Source organism: Aythya fuligula, chromosome 14 (genome assembly GCF_009819795.1).
Source record: "Aythya fuligula isolate bAytFul2 chromosome 14, bAytFul2.pri, whole genome shotgun sequence".
NCBI lineage: Eukaryota > Metazoa > Chordata > Aves > Anseriformes > Anatidae > Aythya > Aythya fuligula.
The window spans coordinates 5,305,595-5,332,219 of record NC_045572.1 but is presented as its reverse complement, the minus strand read 5'-3'; the positions used below and the strand labels follow the sequence as shown (position 1 = coordinate 5,332,219).

The window sequence follows — 26,625 nt, the reverse complement described above, 5'->3', positions numbered from 1 at the left end:
AAGGAAAACTAAGCACAAACTAGGCATAAACATGTTGGTATCATTTTTTACTCCTGTTCTGAGAATGAAAAAAGACACTAAGATCTGATAAAAGTCAAGAAAAATACTGATTCCTATAAACAGAGGAACTGCATTGCAGCTAAGCTATATTACAGCACAGTCAGGATTTTTCTTCGACTGAAGCAAAAGCCTTATATAACATACTATAAGCCGTCTTCACAAGGTTTCATTTCATGTTCCTATTTCAATATAGAGTTTACAAATGGGTTCAAAGGATAGATATAAAGCTCTATCCATCTAACCATTATATCAGAGGAAAAATACAAAACTCTTCCTCTGAGATCTACCTGTTCAGTGTTTTCTGCTAGCAACTATGCTTTGCACAACAGCAATCTGAGAAAGCTTAATCCTCTCCAGAGGTCAGACTTCTAGAATTCACACTTTCTCAGTATCAGTTCTACTCAATTTCAAACATGAATTGCACAAAACAGAAGTCAGTCAACATTTCCACACCTACTTATTTAAAGCCTTAAAGGCATTTTATATTTACCTTGTTTTTTAAAAAGGTTGCTGCGCACTATTTCCTTCATGGACTGCACTTTCTGCTTCTGTAGTTTCACTGGCGGAATGCAAGTGTAAAATTCATATAACAGTTGGCTGCATGTAAAGGGAGAGTGTCATAAATACAGTACAGATTAATTCATCACGTGTTAATAAGAAACACAGCAAAAGCAAAGTACTATATATTTCTAAAAATTTATTTATTTATTTTAAGATTTAGATTTATTTCCTGTATCACAGGTTACAAAGATAATTTTCTCAAGAGTAACAAGATGAGAATGATCTAGATGTTGGCCATGTTTACAAATGTTTATTTCCTTTTTCTTTTAAGGCAGTAAAACTATTCTTGTACAGTGGAGGCAATTCTTCTTTGACAAATAAACATACTTATTTCTAACTGCAAAAATCAGATTTGGTTTTCTTGAATAGCACTTATTCAAGGGGGAAAAAATGATAGCATCCACTTGTTCATTTCATTCATGGAGTTACTGCTTAAGAATTGGGCCTCAATATTCAATTCTGTCAAATCAAATGAGAACAACACATGTCCAGAGTTCTATCACTGTCTCAGTCAGCAGAAACAACCATGGCTTTGTTCACATAAACCAATTAATAATTAATTCCAGGTACAAATTAGTTTTAAATTGTACACATCATGTGATAGATACATCTATAAAATGTTCAAAATCAGCTCACCTCAGTAACTTGGCATCAAAGACCATTTCAACATCATGAAGAACTGATGGTATATACTTCAAAGCAGCAACCTGAATTGAAATACAAATCGTGTTACTTTTGTACGTTTATCTGTGCATATGTCGTACAAACACAACACAGAGCACTGAATACAAACACTGAAACAGAAACATGCAAAACAAAGTGATAAATTTGGGCTTCTTCTCTCAACTAAAACTTCACATGATATTTTAATACCATTTCATCACAAAGCAGTACTTACACAAGGGGTCTTATGCTGAAGATATGCAGAAGAACTTCAATACAATAGCATGAATTGAATCATATTCTGCTTGCAAACCACCGGCACTATGACCATCTTTATTATGCACATATGTAAACTGAGCACTGTTTACAGGAGCAATTTGATCATAACCTATATCAGTCTGTCCCAGACATGTGCCAAGCAGAGGGCAGAAAGGATAACAGTCACCTAACCACCCCAAAGGCTACGCTTTCTGTGGAAGATGAAATGGAGCATCATGTCCCTAACCAATCCTCTGCAGCTAAACTATCTGAAGTTATCATTTTTCCTAGTCATTTCTGAGATGTATTTTGATAATGTTGTGGAATCAGCAAACCTTAAAAGAAGACAAGGATCATGGACAAGAATACTCAAGAGGTAATCCTCAAATTCAAAATCATCACTAACATTTAAACACAAACATTCTCAACGACTAGCTTGCACTACTCACTGTCATAAAATTGTTTTTGAGATGAAAGATTTTAGATTTCACTGAATTTACTATTGAAGAAAACACTTGGAAATCATGAATTACATTAGCATGCTGCTATAAATCCAACTACAATAAAGAGAATAAATTATATAAATTTTTAATTTGACTAACCTCTTCATGGTCCAGATAATGAGAATTACAAAATTAATAGCTGCTTTACCTTATTATGCAACTTTAGGGTGTAACTTGCTACTAACATTTTGCTGGGAACTAAGTTACTGCAAAGTCTTCTATTTCTGATATAGCTCTGATTTTCCATCATAGGTATGTTCCATCTATTATACTTCCTGAGCTACTAAAAGAAATCCCAAAACTACAGGTTACACAAAGACTGTGTCTTTTCTTCTAGGTGATACGATGTACACTGCAGGACTGATTAAGCCCTTTATCCAATAAATGCATGCTGAAATTAGACACTTTTTTTCCACTCATAATAGTGGAGTTTACTGCTCACCTTTCAAATCAGCATAGTTCTTGCTTTATGTCACTTGCTTATATGAATTGTAATAAGTAAAGAATGCACTTCCAGCTTTACAGTGGCAAAACACGAAACGCAAATTAACTTTAAAAAGCCCAAAAAGGAGTTTTGCCATTAGCCCCTGAAGTCCATACATACTTAAATTACAATAAATGACGAACTGGATTAACTATAAGTACTTGTGCTTTTTAATTATGAGCTACTGATACACATCAGGGGAAGTCTCAGAACACTTTATAGTTCCTGTAAACAAGGTAAAACAAATGATTTAAATGTAGAGTAAGTCATTAATTCAAAAAAAAATATTACAAAGGGCTCCACAGCGCTCTCATCTATACAAATTCTTTAATCCTTATGCTTGCCTATACACAGGCCAAGCATTTTCAAGTGGTAACACTGAGTTTTGACAATTATATGCTTCCAAAACAACACTATAAAAGCATGTTCCATCTCTCAATGTGTGTTTCAGAAATGACTGCTGATATCAAATTGCTGTTAAGTGATTTGATAGCTTCTAGGAAGAAACAGCAAAAGTCAATGATTTTAGTATGATGGGGCAAAAAGCTCTGTCTTGCTAATACTTAGAGCTATGTGCCACACGAGATTCTCCCGTCATTTCAATAAAACTCAATACAACCTCTATGTTAACCCACTCAGCTAAAATTCTTCTCTTCTGCAGAAGAGACTGAAAAGGAAATTTTGAAGTAAAATCCCCAAAATGTACTTGAACCATGAGACCCAAGTTTTTGTCCTACATAAACTTACACAACAGAGAAAAAACTAGAAAACAGTCTCAAGCCCACAAAAACTCATGAAGGGAATTCTCCCAACAGCAGAAGCCCTATCAAGAGGTGTAACAACCATAAAACAGGAACTGCAAAAGAATACTGATACTCCATGGATTACTACATAACTTGGTGTCTATCTGATGCAGAGCCACATTGGGTGTACATTCCTATAAAATGGAATAAATGAGGAAAAAAAAAAAATCATACTACTGTATGCATGCTATCCTTTTAAAAAAATTTACAATTTTTTGTACTGCTTATATCACTTTGGTGGCTGAAGAGAAAAGGGTAAGCTGCACTCAAATGATGTCAGAGCAGAAGTAATATCTGATTTTTGGCTACTATGGAGAGAATTCTAACTCATTGAATAAAAAAGTATCAGAATGATATTGCATACAGTCAACAGGTCACAGAATCTCAGCCACAAAACATTTACTTTTCCTGAGTTTCTAGATCTTGGTTTCATATAACCAGAAAAATATTTAAACTATCAGACAAAGATTAGTCCAAACAAGTATTTATGAATGGACCCTTCACATGCATAAACTGAGTGTTTGAAATATACAGCAATCCCACCACTGTATCAATATTTCAGTTTGTTCACAAGAAATTTAGGTACATGAATAAGACAACAGTTATGATAGGTGGACTAAGATGTGCAAAGTAAAAGTAGAGCTTACTGAAATATTCCCAGTGAGCAGCAGGAGTGTAAGTAACAAGGCAATGCCAACAGTAAAGTGAAAAGCACATGAAAACACAATCAGCAGTAGGAGAATGTTAGCAGGAATATCCCATTTTACTGAAAAAGACCAAGGAAAAAGTGTTTTTCTTTCCAGTTATCAATTTGAAATTTTAATATGCCAATAGCTAGACAAGCTTTTTGTTTTGTCACTAAATAAGAACCTGTCTCCTGTTTCCTGATTAGCTATCAACATTACAGTGCTTCTGTACTAAACCTTGCAAAGATGAAAGAGCTGCTCAAAAAAAAGTCTTAAAATCAAACCTATGTAGACTCAGTAAGTCTCTACACTGTAAATTCCTTTTTAAAAACTTAGTCTCTTCTTTATTGGGGATAGGTAGATTAAAATAAATACAATCAGGGTGTTGCTTTCTTTGGCTCCTTTTTAGATATTTTAAAAAGGATAAAGCTATTGTATTAATTTATTCCTATGAGAGTCTACTGCAGTATATTAGCCAGCTCTTACTTGTTTGTTTTGTTTTTGTTTGTTTGTTTGTTGTTTTACATAGAAATAATTCAGGTCTTGATTCAACAAGAAAGAATTTGGGCTGGGGCAAAGATGCATATACAGTACATCAAGCTGGCTTAAAATGCCTTCAGATAAAACCGTTCCTCTGCATACATCATCCCCACTCATACACAACTCCAGGAAGGTCAAAGGAGTATTTCAATGCTGCTGCCACCTGAACAAGATTACATCTTCTTCTGCTACTATCCACTAGTACCTCCTTGAAATAGGTGAACAAAATGTATTCTCTACAGGACTGCGAAATAATGGGGCTATTTAAAACACCTGTACAGATACCTGTAAATTTGTAGACTAGAAACTAGTCCTAGGTCCAGTTTTACTTCAGTAATATGTCGGTGAAAATACTGTACAATTAGGATTTTCTGAATTTTGTTTTATACTAATTCACAGTTGCTCTGAAAAATGTTTGACAAAGGATAGTGCCACCAGTGACCATGAAATAATTCAAGCAATACTGCAGAGACACTAGGAATTATTAAGCTGTTTGCCTTCCCATATAGTACCTATTTTGTATCTGTACAAGGAGGGAAAAGGGAAGGATGTAGCTACCATTATACTCAGATCTGTAGTACCATCTGAAGTACAATAGTAAGTATATCCATTCTTTTAAACTGTTAAGTTTCATTTGCAGTAATTGCTTTAAATGATGCACTATGGACACAACTGAGCACTGCCCTTAATGAAGTCATAAAAATCTCCTAGTAAGCAGTACAAAATGTTCTGCATTGTTCAGACCTCAGAGATTAATTTTTAAGCGGGACACAGAAACTCCACAGCCTTGTAGAGAATTATTTCATATATATATAATATAATGTTAAATTTATTTTAACCTTTACTCCTGACTAAGCTTAATTTTTTAGATGCCCTCATTTACAATGTTACATTATACATATTCAAGTATGCATGAGATGAAAAGAACATTCTCAGAAGCTACTGATGCCTTGCTTCCTAGTCTAATTTTATTTGCTATCAAGGCAACACTGCAACTTACACCTCAACCTAAGCATCACTGTCAGCACCTTTCCAGCCTTCTTCTCTCAAAAATTACCTATGTATTTCTGTACCATTTTAAACTCGTAGTACCTACTGCAGCATCATTCAACAGCAGTATGGATGGATCAAAAACGTGTGGTAAACATTGAGAGTAATAAGATAGCAACTTCATACTACACTGTTTTCAGGCTGTTCAGTGCCATAAACAATTTCGTCTTTTTTTTGATTCTATGACCTTGAGAATGTGTCATATGAGGTTTCTGAAAGCATGCGTGGAATTGAGAGTACTACTTACTAAAATCAGGGCCTAACAGCAAGCTGGGCATGGCCAATATTAGCAAAAGACAAAACTATCTGTAGGTCAAATCTGATGCATCCACCCAAGAGACAGCACAACTTTTGGAAAGAAGCAGGGCTTACACTTGTAATTTCAGGTTCAGAGCATAGGCTTGTCAGAGAAAAGGCATAGGCACAGAGCACAGATCAAATATCAAGAGTTTGACCTTATAAAAACACATCACCTGAAATTCAAAAATACATGTAATTGATCAGATTTTATTCAAAATAAAAAAGATATGATATACACAGAGATACTTTATAGAAATCGTATCTTCAGAAGGGAAAGTTACTGAAAACTTCAGTTTTCATAGTACCTCCTCCCCCCCCCGGCCCCTGAATTCTCCTTTGAACTATTTGCAGGTTCTGGAAATCTATTTCTAGCTTTCCAGATTTCACAAGGTTTATCCTCAGAAGTATAAACTTTCTGAAAAACCCTATCTAAAGAATTCATCAGCAATGGCTACAAAGAGGCAACTGGTAAATGCAAGAGTTGTAATACCATCCTGTTGAGACAAATTTAAAAACAAACAAACAAACAGGTTACATATTGAAGAAGACCTGGACTACTTCTGTATCATCAGCAGTGAACTACTTAAGTTCTGAACTTATCATTTTAAAGAATTACAAGTAAATATGTACTAAGTCTCCTTAAAGGAGAAGTCCTTAATTCTGCACATCCACATAGAATCTCTTACTTGTGAATTAATAGCAATCTCTTTACAAATCAACATTCTAAAAATTGAAAACAGGCCACTTCACACTTCATACAAGTGCTTTCAAACATCAGAAAATGCTCTGCATCAGCAAAGTTAGGATACTGAAATGATGATCCTAATTGTAGTAAATTTGAGAAATGCATTGTCTGCATCTTTAAGCAAAAGAGGTAACTTCATCGATTCCATTAGTATCAAAAAAGGCTAATTTGGATTTACATATGAATTTTTAGTTTACCTACAACAAACTAACAATTTAACCTTTTGGTTGTTCAAAGCTTACATAAATAACACTGGAAAAGATGACCACATATTTTGCTTCTTGAGCTTTGAGAAAGACAGATAAATCAAAGTATCTATTCACTTCAGCTAATTTTAGAACAGAAGATTGAAAAGCTAGATTTTTATTTTTATTTTTAAGCTTTTCATAAATTTATACAGCATGTTACAGATTAGAAAGTAAGATATCACTCTGAAGATAAAATTAGTTAAATTGAAACAATAAAGTGCTTCCGGCACTGACTAGGCTGTTCCATATGACATGTAGTTTTACGAACAATCTTCTCCTGACTGAATTAATATTCGACACAAGTCTGAGTATGACTGGTATCAATAAAAGTGACTCAGAAATTATTACATACTAAAATACTGAGTTCCAAGTTTCTGAGTCTAAAAAAATAAAATAATCAGCAGAGACCAAAAGACACTTTAGGTTTCAGAATAATTCTTTACATCTTCCCAAATAAACTTCACAGGTATTTGGGGAGTTTATAAGGTATAACACCTATGAAATCATGGGCTTTTGCAGTATCTCTGAAAAATAACCTGTCCCTTACCCTGCAAATTTAAATAAGTACTAGTACAATGTTTAAAGTCCCAAAATTAAATGGGAAAAATCAGTATTGGTTTTAGGCAGAGGCAGATTTATAAATTTATTTCCACCCCTTTCCGGTCCATTTCACCCAACGCAGAAATGATCTCCAATTTTCTGGCCAGTTACAGACAATTCTCATCTACCTGCCAAAGGAGAAGGCTCAAGTACCATAACTGAAGTCTCCTCCAAATAGTCACTGAGATATGTATCATCCTTTGTGAAAGCTACTGTGACCAACATGCCTATTGAGTTAACGACAGTTTGTTTGTTTGTTTGTTTGTTTCATTTTGTTTTTCCAAGAAACTTATTTCCAGCAGCAGGTCCTTAACTACAATGGGATACTTCACATTCCATTCATGCACTGACATGACATGCCTCTCCTGAGTAGCATAAAAGCCACCAAGATCTATTTGGTAGATGATTAACATACTAATACAGTATAACTACCATAAGAACAAACATTGTTATAAAAACAATCTCTTCCAGTATTACTTTTGGTTAGAAATCTTTTTTCTTCTGAAGTTTTCTGATTCTGATGCTATGTCTTTCAAATGTATAAAATTTTCCCCGGAACATTTGTACATAAGTGTCAAATAACCACAGATAGAATCTGAATTGTTTTCAAATGCTTTTAAAGCATTACTATAATCATGGTATTATACAATTGAAGTAGTACGGATGTTTAGCTCTTTTGCAGGCATGCATCATTCCAGGCAGTGTCAGAGAATACCAATCTCAAGACCATCAGTCACCTGGGAACATTTATTCAAGATAGAAAATTTATCCAGTCTTCCACTAAACCTCAAAGCAAAAGGAATCAAAACACAGAACCAAAGGAAAACTCAAGCTTAATAAAACAGTGAGTTCAGGGAAAGAATGTATGAAGCATTAATAATGCAGTAATCCAGTAAAATCTTCTGTTTCCTACTTCAAGCACAGAGCACTGGTAACATTCTATTTCAATATGGAACTATATACCAATTGTTTGATATTAATAGCCCTAATAGTTCCTGCTTTTCTAGTTTTCTTAAAGCATGGGGTTCTAAAACATAAGAATGATTAACACTGACACGTATGGGAAACACTGACACTATTTTCAGTTAAGTAACTCACCTCCAAAATGCTGATACTATCAAGTTTACTTTTCAAACTAAGATGGCAGAATACCTGTTTAGCACAACCTGAAGAAACTCAAGAAATGCTCAGCTCTCACTGGAGGCTTCACTTCCCTATATTCCTTGAGAAATTCTAGCATCCATATTTTAGTTCTTTCAGTCACTCATTGCATGTTTGAAGTTATATAAATTTATCTTCTCCTGACCTTTTCTACTTCAACTTTACTAAGCAACATGATCTTGAATAAAGGACAGTTACAAAAGAGAAACAAAAGATGAACTACCTAAGAGTGTCTTACCCTCTATTTCAAAACCAAAATGAAAGAAAACAATAAAATGCCAAAACAAAACCACATACAAGAACAAATTAAAAAATAAAAATAAAATAAAATTTCCAAGAACACACCAACCTGCAACAAAATGGTAGTTTTATGTTGGCTTTTCATCAGGTTGTTGATGGATTCAAAGAGTCTCCTCATAGATTCTTCAAATTCTGTTTGCTCTTTGCCTTCGTATAATCTATTGAGACATGCACTGTGTTATCATTTCAGAATCAGGAAACTTTCATCATTCTAAGTGTACCAAGTTTCAAAAACAATTTAAAAATAGATTTTAAAAGTTGATCCGATATTACATACATAGATATTTCCCCCAATTGTTATATCTGTTATTCACTCTAGTAAGTATTCTTCAGCTTGAGCACAATGTAACAAAGTTTTCAGATTTTTTTTTGAAAAAAGCCTCTAAATAATAAAATCTCATATATTTTAAGTTATTTAAAAAAAAAAAAAAAAAAAAAAAAAAAAAAAAAAAAAGAAAAGAAAGTTCCCTTTCCAAGTGAGGATCTGTCTCAGCTCTATTAATACAAAAGATTCGTCTCAGAGAAGGCTATTTTAAACCTTCAAAAAATAATCCTAAATCCCAACTTCTTTCAAGGGAATAAAATATACAAATCCATTTTTTCCACATTTCCTCCTTTTTCATAGACCAGTCTGACAGTCTTGACTGTGACAAGTTAGATCAGAAAAACTTGAGACAGATATTCAGTATCAGAATATACTGTTGTTAACTGATTCCTTATTTTTTTCAGCAGGTATATTCTTACAAGAACAATTACAGTCTATAATAATAATTGTCCAACTGAATATAGTTTCAGACCTTTGGTTAACTTTGGTTAAGGTCGTTGTAAGGAAAACTAAAACAAATAGATAAGTACAGGTAATCGCTTGAATATGCATCGTATTGCAACAACTCCATTTATAATAGACTGTCAGATGTACACACTTAAACAAACAAGCAACAAAAAATCCCTGGCTTCTCTGACCATCAGCCTTACAACAAATTTTCCATAATGCTCTACACAATGCTTCCTCCAACAAGGCTCACAATATCCCCTTTTGCCATGACACCTATTAAAAAAATTAAAACTAAGCTTTTGCACTGCTAGCTATATTCTATCCCCATGAGTGCCATCCCCTTTGTTTTTACAGCTTCTCATCTTGTTTGTCTGTATCTATCTATAAATAGCAAGTTCTTAGAGACAAAACTATTTCTAAGGGACTATTTACCAGTAGCCAACCACTTCTGAATTTACTCTTATTTCAGTCAGAATTTCATAATTCAACAAATAATATACTTAATTTAACAAAACTATATATCCATGTGGAGTTTTTGAAAAACTGGGCAGAGTAACAGAGAAAAGTTGTATGAGTGCTCTTACTTACCAAAAAGCAGATAAAACCAGAACACTTCCCTGTTCTGTTGGCTGCCAACCCTCAAGTTTTACAGCCAACAATTGGGTGTACCCACAGTCCTGAATCTGTCACTACCTATCTTCTGGCACTGCATCTCCAGGGGAACAACGGAACAAGTACTATGGGGGAAATAGCTGGGGATAAATGAGAGAGCAGGAATGAAGAGCAAAAAGAGGATGTGGATGGGATCGTTGGGATGCAGGGAGAATACTTAAAGGCCAGTGGAGGAAGTGGGGGCCACAGTCATTACAATATAGTTTTCTTCCTTCCAACTCCTTTCTCCTTCTCTCCCTTTTCCCTATACCTGAATACCACTCATAAACAACACACCTCATCTGTTTGGCTGAGCTATACATATCTAGTCCTTTTAGAATTTCTTATAAGCTCCTGCTTGTCTGTAACTCTACATTCAGTTGGACAATGATTACTGAAAATTACCTTGTTCCTTGCAGTCTGAACTTCTGAACACAGCTATCTCAAGGACAAACACACGGCTTCATGCCATCTGTCACAATGTTTGGGCATACACTGGTCTTAGGCCAAGCCATCTGATACAAGAAATAATCATCCTTTGAAATTGGCTGCTATTACTAAATACATCTCTGGAGCCTACACTGTAAATCACATAGCAATTATTTGAGGATTCCCTCTCAAAAAATGTTATCTTAGCACAGTCTGTATTTTAGGCCAGTTGCAGTATAAGAAAATGTTTGTGTTTTATTTACAAAAAATAATTAAAAAAAAAAAAAAGAACAACTGTTCTGGAATCAAATTCTTCTGTTTCACAGGTCTACTACTCTTTGTGGTATTGCACTGATAGTTAAGTGGCTATAGCATGGGCACTTACTGTGAAAATAACGTCCTTGATCTCACAATGAACTTGAAAACATATTCCAGTGCTTTCAGAGTTCTTAGGATAGGTTCACATTGCTCTCCTCGGCTGGAGGTATCCAAGTAAGTCTTCAGAACACTCATTAGCTTCCTGTAGTTAAAAAAGACATTTTTAAAATAACCTTTTCTAAAATTAATTTCTCTAACTCATTTGCCAACTCTAAGAGAATATTTATTCTTAATCAAGTATTCACACAACAAAACATACAGCATTTACTTTTGTGTTAATGCCACACAAACTCTATCAGAATAAAAGAAATGAGCAAATTCTTAACTGCACAAACAAGAAACCAATCTGAAATCTCAAACTAGCAGCATAATTTCACACAATCCTGGAAGTGTTTTAAGAAATGGTTATTAAATATATGTGCAAGCTAGCACAAATGTTATTTCTGCCTACCTACCTGCATTAAGTAGCAATCCAGTGATTCAATAGCACCACATGCTTTAAATTAACTAATTGTAAATGTTTCAACTCTCCTGTACACTGCAATATCTGCTTAAGGTATGTTTTTTTTTTTTTTTAAATACCTCCTGGTTTTGTATCCAAAGGTAGTTTTTGCTAAACCAACACATAGCCTGTTATCAAAGTGCAAAAGCTCATCTATAAATAAATGCCCTATATTTACAGTTTTAGTTTTATCCTAAATGATTGAAGTAATATTAAGGATGTAATCTTAATCATAACAAGGCCATAAAAAAAACTCAAATCAGTGTGTTTTATTTTTTCCCTGCAGATCAATACAACGATAGGAACCTACTATCCCCTACCCCAAACAAACTCAAACTAGTACTTGGTTGTTGATGAAATTTAACAGTTCACCAGCTGGAATGATGAAACATTATGAAGTAATTATTCTATCTGGGACATACTCACACGGAAATAATAGTTCCAAGAACCTCTAGCTACTGCACAAAATATAAACATTGTCAGCCCCACAGCACCAGCCTTCAGATTTCAGAACCAAAATATCATACTTTCAGCCTCTCAGCCTTCTGGGGCACTATATCCTTTTTTTTTTTTTTTTTTAAATTTATCTAACTTATATGCAGTGTCAGTCCACTCAAGGTCCCTCAACTCTCAATGTTAAGTCCTCTCGTAACTCTACATAAGAACTACATACAAATGGATGACTAATCAGAAACTGAGTGAAGACCTCACAGTTTGACCAAAAGACCGTATCATTAAATGGAGTCAAAACATCTATTTAGGAATGACTTTCAACAAATCTTCCTTGCTTGACTGACCTACAAATTCAATTGGCCTAATCAGTGGCACCTGACAATGGGAATCTAGGCATTGCAGTCTAAGTACAGGCTATTACAAAAACTCTTCACATTACACTGGAGCAAGGATAATTAGCAATGCATCATTGCTAGCATCAGAAAATGCTTCTAATAACACAATGACAACTAACTGCAGGAAAGTTACTGACCAAAGTTAATCTGCTGCTGACCTGGCAACTTATTTCCATGTACTATAAATTGTCACGCCTCCAATCCAAAGCTTTTGAGTATCTGCTCAACTCTCCAGAGGTGTATAAGAACTTGTGTTTAACTTGGACACTGGGTATAAAGGAGCAGTGAAGAAAAGAAAAAAGTGAAGAAAAAAAGTGAAGAAAAGAGGCAAGGAGAGGTAATATTTTGCTGATAATACCCAACATTAAAAATATGCTCCTATGAAAAATATCAGACTCATGTTTGATCACAAAACTATTAGTTTAATGTGTCTTACTACTTTATATCAAGTGAAGGAAACAAAAAAAGGTTTTTTTGTTTTGTTTTGTTTTTTTCTTTAAACCTCTCATGTATCATGGATATTGTTTGAAATGTGAATCAGCAGAAGTGATGCATGGAACTCCAAGATCACCCTCCTGTCCACCTCCAAGGAACTGCAGCCATCAAGTATGATGAAATGTCAGAAATGAAAGCAGATGCTACAGTCAATTCTCCTTTTCCACAAACCTAGGGGCACCTTCATGTGAAAGGAAAAGTGGTCGTAGTACGTCTGAGACACAGTATCTCCTTCCTGACTATGAATTAGGCCATATACAGTTATCTGTATTTCATAAATGATTCTTGAAACAGACTGTATCATCCATGGGATGATACATGACTAGGAATGAATGGCTCCAAGAAAATGCAAGATTTTGAGAACAACCTTAACCATGATTTTGCCTCTGTAGCCTTGATTAAATCATTAGAAAATGCTAGTCAGGTAAGTCTTCGAAAGACTTCAAACAAATTAGGCAGTCCTAAGAGGTTCTGTACCAGATCTTCTCTACTTTCACAATACCAATGCATTAAATTGCATGTGCTAATTACATATGGAATGAAGGAGAATTAAAGACCACATAGTTAGTTGCTTGAGGTTTCTGGGCTCAATAAAGCTGACTTCAGCTTCCCTAGAACATGAGAAAGGATTGACTGTGCACTGCAAGCAAGCGTATCTTCTAATACAACATCTGGGGAACTTTTTCTGTTGAACTGGAACTGGTGCATATTCATCACAGAACAGTACAATATATTCTCACCTATTCCAAAATTTCAGCTAAGGTCTTTTATCTATTATTTAAATCTCCAATTAAAGTCTTGTTTCAATCAGTTGAACTGCCAGGACAAGACTGAATGATATATATATATTTACAAAAAAAAATATATATATATACATTTATATATATTTCATACATCAATTATATATATATATATATATATATATAAATGTAAATGAAATATATATATCCTATTGGCACTTCCCAGAGACGTGCAGAAACTGATTAACATCATAGTTCTTCATAAGCCAAAGCAATTTTATCCTATTGTCACCTCCAAAAGTATGTTTAGAATAAGGAACAAATCCAGTATAAAATTTATTGCATAATGTGTCTATGTGTCCCCACAGTTTTTGTTCTTTTCTATTAAAGCATATCTTCCCATTTGGGCATTATATGAAAGATCCAACCACTCTACCTTCCCACTGGAAGGACCATGTAGTAAATAGTAAGATTCCAGTTCACAACAGACCGTGTAACAAAATTGAAAATTTGATTTAAATGCACCTAAACCTTTCAGGTACAGTACCAGATAGTGAACTGCATACAAAGATTATTTTTATTTTTTTTTCCCCCGTGAATTTGTTTGCTCTAAGAGAATATGTGGAAACCTACATAAATAAATGGGTTAATGACATCCTCAGGTCCCCACTTAAAGCATTTCAAATTAAGATCAGGAATGTAAACAAAGAGGATTTATAGCAGATTTTTGACAAATTTGACAGGATACAGATGATGTGTAGACACAGCAACATAATTCAGATGAGAAAAATGAATGTCAAAGAATTGTTTAACCACAAATCAATTACTATTTGTCAGTTAACTCTACCTATGGTCACATCTGTTTCTCACAAGCAGGTCTGTTTCCAGATAAGCAAAAGCAGCGTCAGAACAATTTTAATAACTACATCAGAAAATAACGCTATTTCCTTTATTTAATTTGATTGCAGAGGCTTTAGAATAAAGAAAAAAGAGAAAAAAAAGAAAAAGACTTACTTGTATGCCAAGGTTGCACTAAAATGCTGTTGGATATACGCTTCCAAAACAGTGTTAAAATGCTGAAATTTACGGTCTGCAATGAGTCCTATGATATATATCTGAACAGAGATGGACATAATTAGCCTTTTTTTAAAGTCACACTTCAAATGAAAACATTACTCTCCTGAAACATTTGTGATAAACCACTATTTTTAAAGTGTCTTTTTTTTTTTAATAGTTTTGGAAATAGTAATATCCTATCTTCTCTGCAGAGATTTTGAGTCTACTTTCTTGAGATAAACAATGTGATAGTTCATTCACATTCATAGGATTCTTGACATTGACAGATTAAATCACCCATTGCCCATTCTTACCAGTGCATCAAAGACAAGGATATCATATTCATTACTGTGGGAATGTTCCATCATGATGTTAAACAGGGCATCCAGCGTATCTTGGAGAAACTATACAAAAACATGAAAAGACAAACTGACAACCAATTCAGCTTGAAAACCACACAATTCAATTTTCAGATAGGAGACTTTTTCTCAAGAAGGGATTTTTAGAGGCCTTTACTGAAGTATCAGCCAAATTTAGAACACATTTCTGAGGATTTAGGCTCTAGTTTCTTTAATTTATGAAATTAAATCCTCAGACATCAGCAATCAATAATATATACATAGCTCAAAGCTTATGGAATTAAGCTAAAAATGTTACATAAACTAATGATAGTTATCTAAAAGTGCATTCCTAGTTCCTTAGTGATACATATTGTAGTTGCTATTGTTACCTACATATGGTGATTAAAAACATGCTTCCAACTTCTGTGTTCATATTCAAATCTCTTTAAATCAAAGGATAGCTCCCCAGTGACTTGGAAACCAAGTCACAGAATCATTTAGGTTGGAAAAAAACTCTAAGTTCATCCAGTCCAACCCTTAACCTAGCACTGCCAAGTCCACTATTAAAGCATGTCACAAAGCTATACATCTAAATGAATTTATGAATTTTGACCTCCAGGGATGGTAACTCAACCAATTCCCTTCTTTCATTGAAGAATTCTTCCCTAATATCCAACCTACTTTCCCGCCCTCTCCTCCCCCCCCCCCCCCCCCCCCCCCCCCCCCAACTTAGGGCTCTTTCCTCTTGTCTTAGCACTTGGTACTTATGAGAAGAGACTCATCCCCATTCTGCTATAGACTTCTTTAAGGTAATTGTAGAGTGTGGTAAGGTCTCCCCAAACCTCCTTTTCTCCATGCTAAAAAAAACCATCAACTCCATCAGCCACTCCTCATAAGACCTGAGCCACTCATAAGTCTCTATTGTTTTATTGTTTTTTTGTTTGTTTTTTTTTTTAATAAATTTTCCCTCCTCCAAAAGAAACAGGAGAGGTGTCAAAGAAACAGGAGAGGTGTCTACTGCTTTAGTTTAAAAAAACAACAAAAAATGTAAGAGACTCCTAATCTGAATAATGGAGTCACACTTAATTTGATTAAATCTAACAGCAAGAACCACTTATTTGTTCTTTCATCATTTCAGACTTCACAGCAAAATACTCCTTTCAATCTTATAATTAATTTTGGTCATTTTGGAGACTATTACTTCTACTTCTTTGTGCATCAAAATAGAGAATCTATCTTAAATAAGATTACAAACTCTTACTTCAGAAAGATTTTCCAAAGATATTTAGCATGTGTCACAGCACAATACAACTAAAGATCTCTCACACAAAGTTTAGACTAGTTGACAACCCGTAACAGATGAATCAACTGAATCTTGAAAGACAAAGACAAAATGGAAAGCCTGTTCTCTGGGTAGAATCAGGCACTAAGAAGAAAAAAGTATAGTTCTAGACAGAAAGAGGTGTTCTTGCTTTGTTAATTTCAAGATCAGTTCTATGTATGTCTGTCCTTATCAGCATTATTTTAAACTTGTGATCATGTGTGTTTCTACATACACATCCATATATATTGCATAAAATATTAGTAAAAGGCAAAGTAGAAATCTGATAAAAGCATCCAGAAAGGAATCCAGTATTGCATTCTTATGCACTATTTCCAGAACACCAACAAAAGATATACTTTCACAACTTCCTCTCCATCCACAATCTTCAGTTTTTCCAGGTTTTCCTGTAGCAGCTCTGGCTTCATACGCCACTTCAAGAGACCTAGTAAGCCCACTAATAGAAAATAAATTAAACAAAAATTAGACAAACATTAAAATTTAATATGTGATTTCTCATTTGTGCAGAAGTCTTCCTTCTAAAATGTCTACCTGTTTAAAAGATACATACCATTCTGAGTTAACTTTGTAGAACAAACCAGAGTTGAAATATAAAATGCATCTCGTGAGCTTACTGAAAGGCCGCCTACAATACTTGAGTTCCTGCCTATGGTCGCTCCTTTATTTTCTATGTGTTGACGTGTAGAAGGTAATGTCAAATACGCACTAGAATCCTCCATTTTTTTACTGTCACCCTGAAAAAAATAATGTATTTATCATTTATCACTTACTTCACAACACTGGATTTAAAAGTAGAGTTATTTTGTAAAAGTAAATAAAAAGATATGTTTCTATGGACTTAAATGAATGCAATTAAATTAACACAATAAAAATAATAAAGAAAACAAAAGCCCCAGCAGCAAATGGGCTTCACAAGACTACAATGAACATACTGTGAAAATTCAAAAATTGAAAAGATATGTGTTTTAAGGGTTCAGGAAGGAATTATGATATCACTAGCAGAATAAAAGCAAGATCAGACTTCTCATTAAGATGTGACTAGAGATAGAAGATGAGACTACTGAGCATCACCTTGAAGACTGTACACAGGATACAGGTCATATGGTAATGATGTCTGCACACAATTTAAGAACAGAAAAATTGATTGATAGGGTAAGAATAGCAACTCTATTTTGATATGTTTATTACAGCTTCATACCTGGACCTTCAACATAAAATTTCAGGACAGACAAGGACATGGTGAGATTATATTTTACGTTTGCCAATATGCTGTAGTGAATAAGCAACACAGATGATGGAACTCATGGTTTTCAATAGCAGGAACACCACAAAGACCCAAGATGTATTTCCTGATCTATGTCCCCTCTCTCCCTACTACACCATTTCATCAAGCTGCATGCCATAGCTCTCACTGAGATTTGTTACATCTCAACTTTAGATTCCAACTCAGGACTGGGAGGCAATGAAAACTGCATTCTTAACTGTACAGAGTACATCATTTTTCTTTAACACAATTGGTAAAGAAAGTTCCCCCCATGCATTTATGAACTCTGTCACTTGAAGCTATAACACCTCAACAGATTTGATTCAATCAATTGTATCATATTCTTAGACTACAATTGCATGTATACAAAGATTTGCAAAAAACAATCTAGAATGATTTTCTAATGTTTTAGTTTATATCTGCTTCAATGACTATAGTCATTGTCCTACTAAACAAGAAAGTTTCAAAAAACTGATTATAAATATATGTAAAATGACAAAACACGTAATCCTTAAGCTGCAAAAAAGACAGTATTACTGACTTTCATGGTTGTATCAATCTTGCCAAGTAATTACTTCTCAGAATTTCTGGAACCAGAAGGGTTCTGACTTCCATTTTTTTTGAGACAAGTTAGACGTTTTGAAAAGACCTGAAAACGTGTTCCAAAAGTCAGAAAGATTCCATGTCTGAAGGCAGTGAAAATCAAGTACAACTTGATTTAGTTGTATGTGTATCGCTTGCCATTTGTTATAGCAAACTAGTTTACTGAAAATAACACTAAGAAATAGAAGAAACAAGTAAATATTCTAGTGAATTGGCAATGCTTCCTGGTTCATAGTTCCTACTTGTTCTCCAACATAAGAAATAATACAAGCAAAACAAAAAACAATCTCAAGACATACGTTCCCTGCTTCAAGTCACAAAGTCATAAATCCAACCTATGTCCAATCAGGGTGAGTAAAAACAATGTTCTTTATGTCCAAAATCAAATTCCTGGAACTTTCAGTTTGGTATCTGAGAAACTATAAAATTGAATCAACAACTCTCTAAGATTACATTCTGTGATTGTTCATGTAATAAAGACTCTAAGTGAACAAAAAAACACTTCTCTTCAGCCAGCACAATGGTACATATCCAAGTACTTAGCTCTCACATTACTTCCTTTGTAATAGGAAAAGCCAAAATCACAATACCCAATAAAAATATGAGGAAGAGTAAGTGTCTCTCATTGTTCTTAAATCATCTAACTATAATTAAAATGTAAGATTATGTTTACCAGCCAAGGAAGAAGTTGCACCTTTTTTTTTCCTCAGATGAAAATATAATTCTTGTCTTCAATGTATTAATAAAATTAATTTAGCACAAGGACAATAAACAATGCAGTCAAAGACGATAGTGTGAAACAAAGGTCTCTTAGGGAGGAAAAAAGAAAAAAAAAATCCAATACCTTTAGGACTAACAAATCATGGATGCCATCTTGAAGAGTTGTTCCATCCTCCTTCATAAGCCTTATGTAGGCCATTGCAAAATTCTTCTCTCCTTTATCTTTAGCTGCAAAACAAAAGATTTGCAGTTGGCTACTGATCGAGGAATTAAAATTCACTGAAGTAAAAATTCTCTACTCACACTCTTGAGATGACCTGTGTCTGAACATAAAGCGCAGATGTATCCTTTGCATGTCTTCAATAGGAACTGCTACCTTTAGTAAAATCAGAAAATACATATATTTTTATAATTAAATTCCTCTTCAAATCCTTGAGTAGTATCCAAAAATAATGACTGCTTTATTTTTAAAGTAGCATATGTAATTGTGACACGCATGCAACAGAAGACCAATTGTTAACAAAAAAAAATTAATAGCAACATGTTTATAATTCTAAATTTAGATCTGTATTGCATCAAGTTGACTCACAACTCAACTTTCCTTTAAATTTTTTACTGCATAACACACTTCATAGTAACTACACTTTTATTAACAAAAGGATCTACTGTTAATAATTCTATTAAAATGTTTCCATACAGACATCTGAAATACATATGAATTTTAAAAAACAAAATAGTACACAAACCAAAACACAGGAATAGTCAATGTTTTCCAAACAACAAATACATTTAAAAACACATTAATATTTCAAATGACACAAATGACATTCATTCCCTGCCCTGCGCTATCTTGGGGACACACCACCCCTTACTAACTGTGGGCTTGCCATACATGACAGTAGATGTCTTCATAAAAAATAAATTTAAAAAAAATCACACTATCAAGCCAGAGACATGCTTTATAAGAACTACTTCTAGAAGCTTCTAGGTATTTTTTATTCAAATACATTAAAGCCAGATTTAGTAGTTAGTAGTGTATATCTGAAGTAATTTAGAACAGCTTTTTTCTGTCTAAAAGAATATTTTTTAATGCCTCTTTCTGATTTTTTCAGGCAATTGAAGTTCTTCATCTCTAATATTTCGCAGCAATAAAACAAATGCAGTATATCATCTTTCATGAAGCTTATTAGGACGTGAGGTTTTCTAAGATGATCTCATTTGTTTTGCTAGATAAGATCTTAACATCATTTTTCTAAGCCAAATTTCAAACCTCAGTAAACACATAGTCCTAATAACTGATATCTGACTAAGACACTACCCTTCTTGTTTTATTCGGGGTGAAGGTATTTTAAACCTATTTTATAAAAAGCTGATGCTGTGCAACATTACCTGAGGTACCAACAAGCAATGAGGAAATAGAGCTAGCGAAAAGTTTCTGCAGCCTACCTTTAATGTTTCCATCCAGCGTGGCTGTTTGACCTGGTAGTAGAGAACTGATCTGTATTCACTCACGGGTTTGTCTCCTGCTCCCAGGCAAACAGCATTCTTACAGAAAGGAGGAAAGAAACAGTTCACAGCGGCTCACTCATTTCTGTCAGTTATTGTCACTTGTGTAAAACCAACCAAACCGGCTGACCTGACGATCAAGAGCCTCCTCTGCCATCCCGCCCCCTAGTTTACCTCAGCGCCTGATGGGACGGGTGCAGGACTACATGCCCTCACTGTGCCATGCTGAGGCCATGCTCACTGAGGGCCAAAGTCCCTGGAGCCCACGGCAGCCCTGGACTGAAGGAATGAATGCTTCACAACTCAAGTACCATTCCCTGAGGGCCCAGCAATCAGGGCAACAGGAAGGCAAAGCCACTGCCATGGCCCTCAGGCCTCTCTCAGGCCTGGGAGCCTGGAGATGCAGTCCTGAAATGATACAAGTGTGGGACTGGCACATACCATGGGGCAGGAAGACCTGTCTGATAACAAAAGAACAAACAGAAAGGAAGCTTTGACAGGAGATGCTGTTTCCAACCCTCTGAACACAAGGAAAATGAACATTTTTCCAGAATTATACTGGGCCTAGAAGTAGATGGCCTTTTACAGGCCCACAGCGGGCTGTGAGGAAAGCTAGGTAACCAACAGAGAGGCTCCCTTTCTCTTCCAAATGAGGAACTGAAGTAACAAAGGCATCAATCACCTCAATTAGTGGGAAAGAAACACAATGCAACAATTATTTCACTTTATTATTTCTTTGACTTTTCCCCTGACTTTAAAATACTCTATTTTAGCACAGTCTCATAAGTATTGTTTATGTACCAAAAGTTACTTCTGAACAAAATGATACAGATGCACCAATATAACACTCTCCTGGATTTTTTTCCCAATGAGGATTTCTGATTTTTTCTTGTTTTTACATTTTCTGCCCCTTGTGCTAAATTTAATTTCTGCATTTCTTTTTTCAATAACCTGTACTTACTAATCACTTTAAGGACTTTCTCCCTCTGTGTTTTAACTTGCAATTCACCTGTTTCTCCATGAATTTTAGCTATTTACTTCTTACCTTGTTACACTTGACAGCCTAAGTTACTACACTATGCTGACTGTCAGAACTAGTATGGCTCTAACTTGACTTTTGGTCAAGTTAAATTTGTTGTAACAGAGAAATTCAGTCTTAGTGAATCTGGAAAGAGTCTCAACCTACTTCCCCCATTCCTGTCTGACTGCTGTTGAGGTTTGTACATGCAGGATAACTGCTAACGATGATAGCGGATGAAGCAAAATTGCTGACACCTCATAAAGCATCGATGTGAAACTGCAATGCATGAAAGAAGCAAATATACTAAGTTCTCTACTGATGGCACAGATGAAGCTAGCCTCATAGAAACTGCACTAACTACTACGACTTTCCTGTTAAAAATCCAGTGACAGAAATCTTCTTCAAACACCAGGAAGGACATCTGGTGACAAGTAAGGTATGATGCTGATACCTGATTTCTAAGGCCTGGTCTCTGTGACTTAACTACATAAAGGTATACCCGATTTGCACAAAGGGATTATTTCAAGGTTTGTACACCAACATGTTTGAATGCATTCTGTGACATTTAGTTAGAAAAGAAAAGGCCTTTAATTTGCAACAAAATGTAGTGCCAGCCCTTTCACCTGAAACTAATTTGATACCTCAACAGGAACAGCAAGTTCCATGTTAATAAACATGTGTTTAATCTGAATTATAGGGTACGATAATTAGAAACTTCCAAGTTTTTTAAAAAAATCATAGGTTTAGAAGTTTAGTGATATTTGATTATTTTTGAAAGCTAAAATTGAAAAACATTTGCTTTTGTTATTACTTGTCTTCAACAGTGTTTTAATCAGTTCCTGAAAAATTGTCATTTAAGCATGTGTAAGGCATATTGCCCCCAGAAAGCAGGCATTATTTGAACATCTATGTCAGATCATAGACAAAGGGACAACCCAATTTTCTGCTAGTATTTGGAGAAAAGGTGCATCCATGGAACTGAAAATATATAACATTGGAATGAATGCAAGATTTAATGCATTACACTGGGTTCATTTCTTTAGTGAATACTTTGGCATATATTTTAAGCATATTATCTGTAACTGCAACCAACAGAGTAGAAGCCAGTGAAGTCTATATTACAACAGTTATTTCCTATACACACCAGTCATATGGTCAGGTGTTTTCTGATCAGGGTTATAATTTGTTTTGTGGACCCTAGGCATTACATGAGTTTAGGGTTTTCTTCACTCAAGCTTTAAATCAATATTGTAGGTCAAATATTTAGTTGTAATTCATCAACACACTGACATTGCAGCAACTCATGAAGCACACTGCATTTCTCCAGTTTTATTTTATCTCAGTAATTATCATAATGATTTCACCCTCATGATCACAGTAGAGTTTCAGAGAACAGTATAAAGCTCAAAAAAGGAAAGACCAAAAATCCCACTGAATATTGAACTAATGTTAAGAAATCCAAAGGAAAAGACAAGTATTCATAAAATCATAAATAGACGAGACAAAAGATACTGTAAATATTTGTTGTATAAGTGCAGTGTCCACACTCCACTGTTTTCACTAATAATGTAGTTATTTGCCATGTACTTTATTCACAGAACAGACAGTCCTTCTGGCACAAATCAGAGGCTCACATAAGTGAAAGAAATAGAATGTAAATGCACATTTAAATGCACAAATGTGTTCCTCCAAGAATTCTCCACCTCCCCCTCCGTTCTCTCCCTCCCCCCCCTCCCCCCCCAAAAAAAATGGGGGGGGGGGGGGGATGATAAACAATGTAATAATTGTCAGGAACAGCATTTAATCTTTGTTCCTTAGTCACAGCTAAAATGGGTCAGTGTCATTTCTCTTTTCCAGTAGTTTTACAGTTGTATGCAAGACCTGTGCAAGAATTGAATAGATTTGTCACAGTAAACATAAAATTCATCTGTCAAAAGATGACATAAGTGAGAGAACTGATGTTTTCTATTGTGTTATTTTATAAGAATTTTAAATAAGTTTAAGGGTTACTTCTGTAACATACTTCATTTTTGTATTTCTGTCTTTCTGTTATGCAGTGAAAAAAAACTTACTGGCAGAGTTTTTCCTTCTTCATCACAAACACACATTATTACTTCCACATTTCTTTGAGTTGTTTTATTGTATTTGTCAAAGTCTCCATACAGTAGTGTAATATAAATGTCATTTCTTATATCTCCTAAAAAAGAAATGAAAAGGTTAAAAATGAATGAAAATGCTGTGAGAACAAAGGGTCGGATTACCTTCACAAGAGTTTTTCTACAGTGGAACACATTAACATAGAAAACGTCTCATTTTCCATCTGAACTTAAAATTTTCAGCTCTTTTATTGTTAGCGAAGATCTCAGTGAGCCGTGTGAAACGAACCAAACAAGGTTCCTGAAAGTGCCTTCAACCGATTCTCATCCTGCACTGACACCTGCTGGTGAGGTGACAGCAGGATGCCATTACTGAATTTTGTCCACATTAAGAGCTGCCTTTCTAGAAGGAACTATTTTAATTGTCTTCTGTGAACAAAATTACAGTTCTCCTGTGAATTAAGCTTAAAAGTAGTGAGATTTGAATTGATTTTTATTTTTTTTAAAGAAGAATTGTTGACAGTGAGTGAATTTAGTTGGCAAATACATAATCATAAATCCAAAATCAAGAGAGGGTAAAAACATTTATGTATTTACTATTTATTATTATAATTAAAGGACAATGATAAGTTACAATAAAAATAAGGTTAAGTTAAACTTTTAGTAAGCAACTTAAAATTTTTAGTAAGCATTTCCTTAGCAAGGAAAGAAGCTATGTATCAGGACCTCAGATTATCCCTCACTGTCTTGATTTTATTTTTTCTGTTTTAGTACTATGTAATACTTTCTAGGGACTTCACTATTTTATATAAACCTGTAATTTTGGAACAGAGTTTAACATGAAGAGTAAATTCTAGATTCTCTGAGTTACTCCTTACTGAAATCAGTAATTAAGGTCATAGCTGATGGTCATTAACTCAGGAATGACCACAAAAATCAGCTGCTGATAGAGAACAAAGCACCTCCTACCTGGCATGATTATTTCAGGAAATCCTAGTTTTCTAGCAACAACTGTTGTTCTGTCTACAAGGTGTGGATAGTCCTTCCTAGTTTGAATCACATCTCCAACAAGCATTTTGACAGTTACCCAGAGACCTATTAAAAGGAGGAGGAAAGAAAAAATAAAAGAAAAAAATCACACTTTTTCTAAAGAGAGGAAAGAAAAAAACACACAACAAAAACACACCTCTCTCCTTGGATGGTGTTCTCATTTCCTGACCAAAATAATTACAAGAGTTCATTTCTCCCACTTGCTTTAGTTGGAAATAAATGCTTAACATCCAATACTTTTAAATACTAATTTAAATAGCCTCCTACATTCTGCAACTAAGTCATGATTCTTCGCTTCCAGCTTCAAAGTTGTACACATGTCCATGGTGGTGTTACAGGTATAACATAAAAGTGTTTCTCTAAAATGTAAACAATATGAAATTAAACTCCACTGAAATTCCTTGTTATCTGATTTTAGAAAATAATGTACTTCACCTTGTCCACCACTGTCTCCTTTTGATGCTGTGATTTTGCTTAGGAGACTGTGTAAAAAGTCATTCTCTGCCACTACCCTGCAGGAGAAAAAACAATGACTACTAGGAATTAAGCACTAACTATTTTAAATACCATTCAGAACATAGATAACAAACAGCCTCAGTTCTCTTTGCCATACTTGGACTTATTATAATAAATTGTGTAATTTCATCATCTCTTGCTCTGATTTGCAGACTTTTTGTGCTAAACCCATGTGTAGACTGAAGTGAAGAAAAAGATTAATTCAGCAACTTAAGGAACTGTGCTCTGTAACAGACTGACCACAATGCATAAGCCTGTCATTTTGCACAACCTGAAAGCATTCACCAACATGCCTGTGCAGTCCAGGTTTTCCTGATGAACAGCCTGACTAATGAACTTGAATTTCAGCTCCTCTTGAAATTATGACCAAATTCTCAAATAACAGACAAGTTGGATAAAATTGTAAATAAGTAAAATAGGCCAAAGTCTGATACATTGGTTTATTTCCAGAATTATATTAGTTCTCCATACTACATAATGGTAGTGCTATGTAGAATGCACAAATATATTTCCAGTGAACATTGACATTTGACTTTTGAGTGTTGCATTTTTAGGCAGCTGGTCTGGTTGCCTAAAACCTCTAAAAATTACTTTCAAGATAGTTAACGTGTGACAATTCAACTACTTTCAAACCTAAACCCAGTTCTTACTCAGATTTTTCTCAAGTTCAAAGTAAATTCAAGCACATCAATTACTAGTCATTCATGGCTGTAAAACTTATTGCATTAAAGGTATGATGATTTAACTAGCTTTTTCTTAAATAGGACATGGGACCAGATGACAGAAAGAGAATATTTCTAGACGTATACATTTATGTATACGTCTGTAACCTCTATCAAGTCTTAAATGCCTTTTAAAGTGATAATTAAATAATTAACACTACCACAAAGTAAAAGGATAAAAAGGAAAAAGTATTTTTTCTTGAATCATTTCATGGGTCATTTTGCCACCCAGCAGATGTAGAAACGTGTACAGAAATAGGATACTTATGATTGTCTTACGGATGGAAAGGTATGAAGTGCTGCTTTTCTTCATCACTTTCAGCTTTTCCTTTTATGATATCAGTAATATCCATAACTACAAAAATAAAAGAAAATTATCAAAACATAAAATGGCATTGCTAAATATCTCCTCCTATCCATTAATACTGTGTATTATATATTCTTGTTCCTCGAGGTAAATATAGATTCTCATTAGCAGGCGGCGTAGCCCAGTAGGAGTAAATCTGTGGATGAGAACTTTCAGTGCAAAGAGCGCACAACAGACGTGAGGCTATGTGAGGAGTGAATGGCTTCAGACTAGTTTTGATCTGATCTTGCAAATAACGTGT

General features: G+C 34.6%; 1 protein-coding gene across 1 annotated transcript in view; it reads right to left on the bottom strand.

Annotated features, from left to right (window-relative positions):
• The window catches only part of DOCK2 (dedicator of cytokinesis 2), a 187,729-nt gene that overhangs the window by 139,444 nt on the left and 21,660 nt on the right, over positions 1-26,625 (bottom strand). The window contains exons 11-25 of the mRNA XM_032196787.1: positions 26,297-26,372; positions 25,215-25,291; positions 24,699-24,824; positions 23,706-23,830; positions 20,553-20,651; positions 19,410-19,482; positions 19,231-19,334; positions 17,070-17,253; positions 16,858-16,955; positions 15,151-15,240; positions 14,795-14,895; positions 11,203-11,337; positions 9,012-9,120; positions 1,258-1,328; positions 551-657 (exon numbers count right to left, since the gene is read on the bottom strand). Coding sequence (XP_032052678.1) covers positions 551-657; positions 1,258-1,328; positions 9,012-9,120; positions 11,203-11,337; positions 14,795-14,895; positions 15,151-15,240; positions 16,858-16,955; positions 17,070-17,253; positions 19,231-19,334; positions 19,410-19,482; positions 20,553-20,651; positions 23,706-23,830; positions 24,699-24,824; positions 25,215-25,291; positions 26,297-26,372 — 1,575 coding nt within the window. The remainder of the gene's footprint in view (positions 1-550; positions 658-1,257; positions 1,329-9,011; positions 9,121-11,202; positions 11,338-14,794; positions 14,896-15,150; positions 15,241-16,857; positions 16,956-17,069; positions 17,254-19,230; positions 19,335-19,409; positions 19,483-20,552; positions 20,652-23,705; positions 23,831-24,698; positions 24,825-25,214; positions 25,292-26,296; positions 26,373-26,625) is intronic.